Consider the following 11,107-nt stretch of genomic DNA (forward strand, 5'->3'; position numbering starts at 1 on the left):
ACAGCCCCGCCCTTCGCCTTGCGAGGCAGGAAGCGGTGACGACTACCCCATACGCCCTGCCGCTGCTACCCTCGCCGCCGCCCTCGCCGCCGCTGCCCTCGTCTCCACCCTCGCCGCCGCCACCCTCGCCGCCGCCCTCGCCGCCGCTGCCCTCGTCTCCACCCTCGCCGCCGCCACCCTCGCCGCCGCCCTCGCCGCCGCCACCCTCGCGAACCGCCCAACACCCCTTCCCCTGTGGAGGCGCTGACGCTGCCATGCTGATCGTTGCGAGCCATCATCGGACAGCCTCTGTCCGATGCTGGCTCGCGCCCGAGACGCCTGCCGCGCTGCTAGGAATGGGTGGAGCTTGCCCGGCAGGAGCCCCGTGGCGTTAGTGGCGAGCGGGGCAGGCTGGAGTAGTACCAGTCTCCGGAGCAGCGAGCCGAGGGTATCGTTCCGGAGGTCCATTTCCCTTGGGCTGTTGAGCACGTTGTAGTCTTGGGAGGTGGACGGGCGACACTGCCGGCCGCGAGCGTTGAGCTGCTGCGCCTTGTGGTGACCGGTGCCCACGGCTCGCGCGAGCACTGAGTAGGAATCGGTGAAGAAACCGCAGTTGGTGGATTCGAGCAGCCCCGCCGCCTTTGGCCACGAGGGCATGAAGAGGAGGTTTGACTCGTGAGCACCGACAACCGAGATGACCAGCCAAGCGTCCCGCCAAAGCTCGAGCTGTGGGCGAGCTGCGTAGCAAGCCCCGCCCCCAGGCAGGTTCGTCCGGCCAAGAGCCTCCGCATCGCCGGCGTCGACAAAGCCCACTCCAGCGCCTGTAGCGATGGCGCGTAGCTCCCTCACGGCCTCTGGCCGGTTGGTCCACCGTGACTGGGTGCGGCGCGTCAGCAGGACCACGCGCCTCCGCGGCCGCGGCAGCACGACAGCAGGTGGGGAGGACCCAGCCAGGCGGTAGGCCGCGGCGAGGAAGGGAGCCGCCAGGAGGTTCGGCCCGGCTTGCTGCATTCGGCCTGTGAGCAACATCTCTCTGTTCCACCGACCCAGCCGGTCCTTGAAGGAGCTGCCGCCCTTCGGTTGAAAGGAGAGCAGCCCGTCGAAGCAGTGAATCAGACGCGGCGTGCAGATAGCCAGCGGCGGCCGCGGCGGCGCCGCAATGCCAAGTGCGTTGGCGATCGAGAGGGAGGCAGATTGCGCCAACAGAGCAAACATCTCGCTATGAGCGCCGCGGGCCATGTAGGCAGGAGTGCCTGATGACTCTGCGCCCGAGCAGTGGACGACGCTGGTTGAAGCGGGGATCGTAGGCAGCAGCGTGCGGCCGAGCGCGCTCAGATTCGTGCGGCCGCGGCTGGCGGCGGTGGCGGCGCGGAGGCGTGCGCGCAGCTCCAAGCTGTTGGACTGCACAACGAGCGAGGAGTACAGCATCGCGCTCGACCAGTGGAGCAGGTTTGACCAATCGAACGCGTGCGTGTCGCCGTGCTTGGAGACAAGCATGACGCTCACGCCCGCGTGGTGCTCTACCCTTCTGCCTGACCGCAGTGCATAGGTGCGGGGGAGCATCCTTGACGTGAAGTGGTCAGGCCCATCGCATTCCGGTGGGTGGGCGAGGCAGACGTCGGTGGCAAAGGTGACGGGCGAAGCACGCCCGGTGGAGCGGCGGCTCTGGGCGTACACTAGGACCGCAAGCATCAATCAGCGCAATCAAAAGACGGCGGGCTCTAGCAGGAGCTGCTGGGTCTGGCGGATAGCAGCCAGCCGAGCGACGGCGGCGGCGGCGTCGGCGGCGGGCTTGGTGATGTAGAGGGGGAGGTGCTAATCTAAAGACGGCGGCATCAAAAAAAAGGAAATCGCTCACGAGAACCCATATACAGCGCCTCCTCGTGAGCTGTTCTGTGAGCTGTGTGCTGTGTGTCCAGCAGTCCGGACCCGGTGCTACGGCCGGTGACAGTGTGCCTCGTGTCGACTCCCGAGACCAAGGTGTGAAGATTGACTGACAGAATGACGGCGGGCTCGGCCTCAAGCGTTGTTCTTCGGCAATCACGTTGTGCCCGCCATGGTCAGCGCCAAGCGGCCCGCCCCGGAGCCTGCCGCCCACTCGGCGGTCAACAAACGTGCCGACATCACCGCCGTACCAGCCTATGTCCCCACGCCACCGATCAAGCTCTCCCTGGCTGTCCACGGCGGAACAGTGGCGCCGCTTCTGCCTCCCCGCATCCATTCGCAGCCTTCGCCAGCCCTGCAGCAGCAGAACGCGGTGCGGTTGCAAGCGGCTTTCCGTGGCCTCGCCGCCCGGGGGCGCGGCCTTGCTGCGCGCGCCCGTGCGCGCAGCGAGGCCGGGCGTGCCGCCGCGGCATCCGCACGCACGGCCGAGGTTGCAGCGCGTGCTCGCTCACCTGCCTACCGCGACCTGCGACGCCGCTGCAGCGGGCTGGACGTGGAGGCGCTGGCGACGGTGGACACGGAGCTCGAAGCACTAGTCGGACTCGCTCCGCTCAAGGCGCTGTGCGCCTCCCTGCGGCGGGACGCCCTGGCGCGTTCAGCTGTCGGCGACACGGCAGACGTGCGATGCGTTCTGATCTCCGGCGCCGTTGGGACGGGCAAGAAGACGGCAGCGACGCTCATCTGCCGTCTACTCCGCGCCCTCGGTGTCGTGCGCGGCTCCGTCACCACGGAGACGACACTCGACCAAATGGTCCTCGACGTTCGGCACGACGCCTCCGCGGTATAGTCGACCCAGCCTGCACTCTTTCTCATCCGGACCGGACCTCTGCAGGCGCGACGTTGGAGCGGTGGTGGTAGACGGCCTCGGCGCGCCGAGTGTCGAGGCCACCAAGCAGAAGGCCGACGCCGTGCTCCGCAACTTTCCGACCCACTGCTTTGTGTTCGTTGGCTCGGCTTCCGACGTGGAGGCGTTGCATGGCGGCGTCGGGCACTTCCGGCGGCGCGAGCCGTCGCGGCTGGCGCTGCCAAGCTACGCGCCGGCGGAGATTGCGTCCATGGCGGCCGTGCAGCTCCTCGAGGCAGGCTACTCCCTCGCGCCAAACGTCGGACGCCGCTCGCTCGAAGCCGCGCTCCTCTCGACGTGGCCTCGTGAGTGCCCCGTGAAAGCCCCTCTTGGAGACCTCGCTGCCAGTGACGCTCGTGACACCTCACCGCTGCCCTAGAGGGGCTGACATACAGGGCACACACGGTTGCTCCGCCAGCCAGCAGATAGAGCTGGATGCTGCGTCCACGGTTGCGCAGAGATTGGCCGTTCTCACAGAAAAGCACCACCCGGGACCCGAGACGCACAAGCGCAGACAGTCGAGAAGAGACTGTTCTCACACCGATGTGCCAGCAGATGGGATAGCTCGTCCGGTGCCAGCAGAGATAGAGCTGTGCTGCTGACGTTGACACCGGTGCTGCAAGGTGACGTGATCGCGCTCCGCAACGCACACCTTGCGCGCGAGCTCGCGCAGCGTGCAATCTCGTCGCGCAACGCGCGGCTACCCCTGGGCCGACTGCAGGGCTCGCCACTCCTCCTCACCGAAGATGGCCCTAGAAGGAGAAGACGTATTCTTGTCTCCCAACCAGCGCTCGAGAGGCACGCATTCCGCTGTACTCACCCGTACTCCGCTGTATTCACGGTCCTCCTATCCGTTGTCTTCACGCGGTGCTCTGAAGACGCTGCACAACACCGTCCTCCCGCCCCGACGCTGGCGTATTCAGCACATAGGACTACGAGCTCCGCCGTATCTCCGCCGTATCTCCCCATATCTCCCCATATCTCCCCATGTCTCGTAGGAGCCGGACCTCCGACTCGACGCGGCGCACGGCCTCGCGTCGCTGGCGGAGCAGCGGCGGGCGGTGCGCGCCGTCCGAAAGCCTCCTCCTCTTGCACGCATCAGGACCCGCCTTCGTCTCGTCTCGACACACTCCTGTGGCCTGCGCCTCCGCCGTGCTCCCCATCGCTGCCGCGCCCCGCCCCGCCGCGCTGTGCTTGCTCCTAGGCGTGCCTCATGCGCGGTACCGCTGCCCACGGGCAGGTGCGGGCGGAGCTGCAGGCACTCACGGGGATGGCGCCGCTCAAGGCATTCCTCACGCAGCTGGAGGCCAAGGTGGAGTACGTGGCACGCGGCGGCGACCCGCGCCTACTCGAGGGCTGCCTCAACATCGTGCTCACCGGCAATCCGGGCGCCGGCAAGACGACCGCCGCGCGGCTGCTCGCGAGATGGCTGCGCGCGCACGGGCTGCTGCAGCAGGCCTCTCTCTCTCTCTCCCTCTCGCCTGCCCTTGCCTCGCCCTTCCGTGCTTCGCCGTGTCTTGGCCTGTCCAGGCCTCGCCGCAGGCTCTCCCCCCTTCTCATACCCTCTTCCCCTGTCGCCCTCTCCCCCTTCACCCCCCTTCAGGACGTCTTCGTCGAGCGGAACGCCCTCGAGTTCAAGGGGACGCACATCGGGACCCTTCCCTCCACTGTCTTGGAACTGTCCTATAGGAACGCCCTCGAGTTCAAGGGGACGCACATCGGGACCCTTCCCTCCACTGTCTTGGAACTGTCCTATAGGAACGCCCTCGAGCTCAAGGGGACGCACATCGGGACCCTTCCCTCCACTGTCTTGGAACTGTCCTATAGGAACGCCCTCGAGCTCAAGGGGACGCACATCGGGTGGACGTGCCCGCAGGTCGTGGAGAATCAACTCTTCTGGAACACACACACACACACACACACACACACACGCACACCCACACGCACACACACACACACACACACACACACACACACACACACACACTTCGTAGGGACACTCACCAACCGTACACAGGGGAGATGGGAGTGCGCCCCGCCCCCACTTGCCCTGCCTAGATTAGATAGCATGCCCCGACGACGGCGACACATAGCGGGGGGCGTGCTCGCAGGTCAAAGAGATGGTCGCCGCGTCGATGGGCGGCTGCCTCTTCCTGGACGAGGCGTACGCACTCTCCGGCTCGCGTGACGGCGACCGAGGCGACTCGTTTGCCGACGAGGCGCTTCGCACGCTGCTGACGGAGCTCGAAAACAACCGCACCTCGCTCTGCTGCGTCCTTGCCGGCTACCCGGAGGCGATGGAGCGGCTGCTGCGGGCCGACCCCGGCCTGCTGCGCCGCTTCCCGCACATCCTGCGCCTCGACGACTATGCGCCCGGGGAGCTGGCCGCCATCGCCGCCTCGACGGCCCATGCGCGCTACGGCCTCCGCCTCGCGGACGGCGTGCAGGAGGCACTTGCCGAGCACATCGCCCGTGAGCACCGCGCCGACATCCCGAGGCGCAACGCCTCCCTCGCCGTCGGCGTCGTCGAGGCTGCCATGAACCGCCTCGCGTCTCCGAGACCGTTTCTAGACCGTTCCTAGACCTCTCCTACACCTTTCCTGGAACTTTCGTGTAGGCTGCCATGAACCGCCTCGCGTCTCGCCTCGCCGGCGGCGGCGCGGTTGGCGGCGCCGCGCCGTGCCCGGCCCACTCCGGCGCTGCCGACCCGAGGACGCTGCTCGCGGAAGACTTCGGCATCCTTCACCGCCGCGCGTCGGAGGAGGGCGAGCGCGCCGCCGTGCTGCGCCGCATCCGCCTGCTGCCCGCCGAGCTGGCGCCAGCACGCGAGCTGCTGCTCGGGCTCTGCGCGCGCCTCTCCACGGCCTTTCCCCCCTGTGGCGGCGCGGAGGACGGCAGTGGCCTCCTCGATCGCGCCGGCCGCCTCGCCATCGTCGGCGCCGATGCCGCCGACGGCGCGGCGGTGGCGCGGCTGCTGCACGAGCTGCTCCGCGCACACGGCCGGCTGACCGGGCGCTTGGTCGAGCGCTCTGCCACGGCTCTCTTGGCGGGCGACGCCGCCCCCTGGCTCGAGGATATTCGCGAGGCGGCGGGCGGCGGCATGCTGCTCCTTCACGACTCGGACTCCCTCGTGGCCAGCGCACAGGCCGCCCGCCACCTCGCCGCCGCCCTCGCGCTGCTGCCGCCGAAGTCGGGGGTCGTGCTGCTTGGAACGTCTGGTGAGCTGATGTCGCTGTTTCGTACCACGCCGGCGCTCCGTGCTGCTTGCCCCGCCACGCTATCGCTGCCAGATTTGACGCCGCGGCAGCTCGCCGAGCGGTTCGCACGGTCCGCCTCGCCGCCAGGTCGTGACAGCGCGTGTCCGAGTCGGTTAGCGAGGGTAGGTCCACCATGCTGCTGTAGGTGTGCCCGTGCGGAGCTCGGTGCTGAGCTCGCCCCGGGTGTGGCCGAGGCGCTGGCGAGCCACTTTGCCGCGACGCGCGGGGCGGAGCCCGAAGGCGCGCTCTCGCCCGCTGTGCTGATTGAGGGCTTGATGCAGCCCGCCGCGGGCCGGTACGCGCTGCGTGGTGGCCAGGAGATGCAGCTGAGCGACCTCTTCTAGTCAACGCGGCAAATGTTTTTTTTGTGAGCGCCTTCGTTGTTAGTAATACAAACCCAGTGGTCCCGTGTCGCAGTCACAGGACACTTGCCGTAGCTGTAGCCACACACACGCACACGCTGGCCCACTTGGCGGCCTTCCCGGTCAGTGGTGAGGCGCAGTTCAGACTACGTAGGTCCAGCCCTGGGTGGCGCAAGATCTGACGTTCTGTTCGCTGCGCCGCTGGCTTGACTGAATCAGGCAGCAGCAGGCTGCTGCTGCTGCCACAGCAGCAGTCTGCTGCGGCCCTAATACGCAAGTTAATGACTAGCAGCACTGCCGGGGGCATACGAGCCGCCACAGCCGGTGTGCGGCCGTGCACTGCCACCTGCCCGCGCGGCTACGCACAATGTGCGCTCGCATTGGATGAGCCCTGCTGATGGACCTGCGTCGCCTAGCTGCACGAGAGCAATGCCGCAGGCGGTGGCCGTGGCATACACTGCGAGCACACTCGGTGCAGCTAGTATGGGCACCCTCTATCACAACACTACTGACCCTGGCCCCATTAGAGCTGCCAGGGATAGCGTCAGGAGCTGGTATGAGTCAAAACCCATCATATTTGAGACATCGTGGCCTATATACTCGTGCAACGACCCAATGTCGTCCCCCCTCTCCGGTGTGTGAGATAGCTGACGGTGGTGAGTACAAATAGGGCACAGGTGGCAACCACAACGGAGACCACGCCAACTCAAAAGTACAACAGGGCACCAGGTCGGCTGGCAGGTGTGACACGCGCCGACGGCTCACGGTCGCGCACTTGCACGCCCACACCGCCATGCCGCCGCCCACCAAACGCTCTCGAACACGCATCTATCTACTAGTACTCTCGCCCCGAGTAGCTACCAGCCTGCCCGAGACAGGCGAGCATGGCACGGAGTTTCGGGAGGGTGGCGAGAGATGAGCGCGCACAGTCGAGGGGCTCACATCCCCTCGATGGTCGGGTAGTAGGCGCGTAGGTACGCGGCCGAGAGCCGAGCCTTGCGGACCTTGTGTACTTCTGACGGGCCCTCGTCCTCCGTCGGCCCCGGCACCGCTCGGTACTGCTGGTAGAGCTCCTGCACCGAAGCAAGGTCAAAGGAGTCGGTGGAAAAGTCGAAGCCCTTGACCGGGGTCTTGTACCCGCCGTAGAGCACCGGCTCGTCGACGATGTCTGCGACGGCGACGCCGATGGTCGGGCCCGAGACGAACGAGTACGAGACGCGCGTCGAGGTAAAGTTGACACAGCCAACACCCCCTGCGCTGGAACCGTACATCGTGCACGCCTCGACGTCCTCCACTGGCCAGATGAGGGCGTTGTTGCGGATGAGCAGCGTGTGCGTGCCCGACTTGAAGTCGACGGTCGTAGAGGTGTTGTCAAACGCGGTGATCGACCACGAGATTGTGTCGCCGACAAGGCCGGCGTGCTCGCACATCGCCCGGTTCTCGTGTGACGGGATGTAATCGCCGGCACGCGGCACGGAGTATGTGAACGCGCCGTACTTGTCCTTGCACATCCCCCAGTAGCCCTCGCCACAGAGGTGCCACGAGGCGCCCGCGGCGAGGGGGAAGTCTTTGGTCGCGCCCTTCGCGTTCGTGATTGAGAGAGTGACGTCCGTCACCTCGTGGTCAGCGGGTGGCTCGTACTTGAGGTAGATGCTCTCAGTGACAAAGCGTCGCGACTCGACCGCCTCGTTGTACTGGTTCACGAGCTCCGACAGCCGGATATCGTACTGCGCCGGCCACATCTCCTCCGGGTTGTCGGTCGTCTGCTCGCGCCACGGGCCCCACCGGCCGTTCGCGTCGGCGCCCACGACGACGGCCGGGTCGGCGCCGTCGGTGCGCGCGTCATCAGCGAGGTGTGGGGTGAAGCGGAGAAGCGGCTCCGGGTCGAAGAGGAGCTCCACCTCGGCGAAGGAAGCGGTGTTGTCGTACTTGGCGTTGGACCCGGCGGCAACGAGATGGCGGTGCGAGATGTCGCCCCAGTATCCGACATACCGATCGTACGAGAGGCCCTCCGCCCGCCCCCCCCTCTGTCGCTTCGCAAACGAAAAAACAAAATAAAACCAAGCAAAAGAGAAAGCGAGGCCAAAAAACGATTGCGTAAACGGCGTCACAAAGCCCGCCGGTTTTGATCGACAATCGTGAGATTGACCGCCGTCGACCAGAGAATCGACGGCAGCATGCAGACGATGTGCCAGCTTGCACGGCGCTCGCGCCGCGCCGGCTGGCTCATCGAGCGCGCTCTCAGGCGCCATCCGGGCCACGCGCGGCGCCGCGCGTGCCTCGCGCCACTCGCCTCGGCTGGCAGTACAACGCCAAAGCCGCCTCGCAAACACCGCGCACAGCACCAGCATGCTGCCCACCAGGCAGCAGAGTGCTGCACCGGCGTGCAGCGGACGCTGCGGCGCTGCGGCGCCGCCTCCCTGCCCTGTCCACGGAGCAGGCGAGCGGCGGCACGGCCTTCCACCAGCTGCAGGAGGTGCGCACTTCCCGGTGGAAGCACAGGATGCTCCCTCCGCATACGCAGCTTTGCGCAGCGCAGCGTACGGGCCACGCCACGCAAAGCCGACCCTCAGTCTGCCCAAGAGGCTGTCTGCGGAAGGCCTGGCAGCGTGTACTCGCCTCCTCCGCGGCCATGCCCTCCGCCCGGGCGAGCGAGGAGCGGGGACACAAACTTTTCTGGAATCGTGTGTCCGCCAAGATTTTTTTTTCGTGACCAGAATGTTCTCGGCCGTGCTGCTCCACTGCACTCTCCTGCGCGCCAGCGCCACCGTCCCGCGGGGTAGCCGCCTCGTCGCGCAGTCCGCCGCCGACGACTCGTTTGCCTCCCAAGAGCTGGCGCGCACGTGGGAGAGGACTGGCAAAGGGAAGCGATGCTGGCAGCCGGGTGATGCGACGGGGGACACCAGGGACGACGCGCGGCTCCTCTTCACCTCTTGGAGACTGACGCCCCTACGGCTGCGCACGCGGCCAGGCTGCCTCGACTGCGTCCGCTGCCAGTTGGTGCTCTCGCACATCGGGCTACCCTTTCAGTGCGAGGCGGCGGAGGGCGAGTTCGCGCCCGCCCTCTTCGGCGCCGGCGTCGGCATCTCAGACAACGCGGGGATCGCGGGCGTCGAGGAGATTTGTGAGTTTGCGGAGGCCAACGGCGCGGCGATGGCGGCGACGATGCGGGACGTGACGCCGCTGGCGCCGCCCTCGGGCCGCGCGGAGGTGGAGGAGTGGCTCGAGGAGGCGAGGGCGGCGGCACTGGGCGGCGACGACGACCTGACGGGCTTGCTCGATCGCCTCGCCGGGCTGCTGGGCGGCGGTGGCGACGGCGGCGAGTCGAAGGTGCAGTTTGGGGCGAGGGCCGCGCAGCGGGCGCGGCTCGCCGCCGCCTATGCGAGCCTCTCCAACGGCGGCTTCGGGCTGGAGGATGCCGCCGCCCTAGCCGCACTGAGTGCTCTCGCGAGCAGGGCCGGAGGCACGCACCATTGGCCCGAGGCTGCGCGCGACTACTTCGAGGAGAGCCGCGCGTGCCGCCAAGCCGGGCTCCTCAAGCAGCCGCAGGGTGCTTGAGATCAGACGCGCGGCTGGGACCTGGGAGGGGGGGGGGGGGGCAACTGGCAACCCCAGGGATCTGTCGGAGTCGTCTCTGTCTGTATGCAAACGGTGTCCCTTAAAAAGAGGTATGTTTGTACAATGTTTGTACAAGAAATCTACCTTACCTTACCTTATTCTCTCGGTGTTTTTTCCCTCCCCGCACGCCCCCTCCGGGGCAATCTCGAGCTCCCCGCCCGTGTGCCGTGACCGTGTTCGACCGCGGTGTGTGAGAGGCTGTGATGCTCTCCGACTCCCTCTCCGCAGCCCGCACCCTCCGCGGTACACCATCCCGTTACGTCAGTATCGCGCATGTGCGGCAGCTGTCGACGAAAGTGCCCACAGTGGCGCGTGAGCACCCAAGACCGTTCGACCTCCCCCCCCTCCCCCCCCTCCCCCAATCCCGTCAGCATCACAGATTCGCCTGTGGCGCCTCCGGTTGCCTCGGGCCGGCGGCCGGCTTCCCGGTGAAACGGACGGTCAAGCCGCGCGCCGCAACCTCGGGAGGCAGGCAGGCGTCCTACGGCGACAGTCAACTCGAGGGGTCAGTCCTGCAGGGGGTGTGTGAAGACGCGAGTGGGCGATGGGCAGAGGGGGTGCGCTTGGCGCAGGGAGTGCTTGGCAGTGAGAGGTTGAGGCAGCGCCCAGGAGCAACGCATCAGACACATCAGACATCAGACCCCGGCGCGTGCGACATCGTGGAGTCCGCCAGCGTCAGTCCTCCTCCAGACCCCTCCTCCAACGTCAGTCTTCCAGACCACTCCTCCAGAGGGCGTCGGGAGCGTGCAGCGTCTCCACAGCACGCTTGCATGCGGCTGACTGCAGCCGAAAGACTCTCGCTTGCATGCGGCTGGCTGCAGCCGAAGGCCTCTCCTCCGACCGCCGGCTGGACTAGAGGGGGCGCCCCTGCGTGTGGCTGTCTAGGGCGTGCTGTCTAGGGCGTGCGTCCTTGTGCGCATCGAAGACGCGCCGCAGTTCCGCGAGGTAGGCCTCGAAGACTGCCTAGAGAAAGACACGAAAACGGACCCCTCGACTCGGAGATTGGGGGGAAGGGAACGCAGGCCCCGCCCCCGTGCGGTCTCGCCTCGACTTGCTCGAGGGTCGGGTTCTCGTTCCGAGGCCCGGTCAGCACCGGGTTGCCC

The 11,107-nt window shown here is 67.1% G+C and overlaps 2 protein-coding genes across 2 annotated transcripts; both read left to right on the forward strand.

Annotated features, from left to right (window-relative positions):
- Positions 1-1,991: 1,991 nt before the first annotated feature.
- On the forward strand, positions 1,992-5,318 carry EMIHUDRAFT_453008 (hypothetical protein; the record flags this gene model as incomplete). The annotated part of the gene is made up of 7 exons (XM_005761247.1): positions 1,992-2,704; positions 2,808-3,072; positions 3,149-3,216; positions 3,766-3,828; positions 4,008-4,136; positions 4,371-4,643; positions 4,879-5,318. Coding segments are annotated over exons 1-7 (1,905 nt in total), but the record flags the coding sequence as incomplete, so codon positions are not given.
- Positions 5,319-9,104: 3,786 nt separating this feature from the next.
- On the forward strand, positions 9,105-9,944 carry EMIHUDRAFT_217195 (hypothetical protein; the record flags this gene model as incomplete). The annotated part of the gene is made up of 1 exon (XM_005761248.1): positions 9,105-9,944. The coding sequence occupies one exon, from the start codon at positions 9,105-9,107 to the stop codon at positions 9,942-9,944; it is 840 nt and encodes a 279-aa protein (XP_005761305.1).
- Between the last annotated feature and the right edge of the window lie 1,163 nt (positions 9,945-11,107).

The sequence above is a fragment of the Emiliania huxleyi genome (genome assembly GCF_000372725.1).
Source record: "Emiliania huxleyi CCMP1516 unplaced genomic scaffold EMIHUscaffold_72, whole genome shotgun sequence".
NCBI lineage: Eukaryota > Haptophyta > Isochrysidales > Noelaerhabdaceae > Emiliania > Emiliania huxleyi.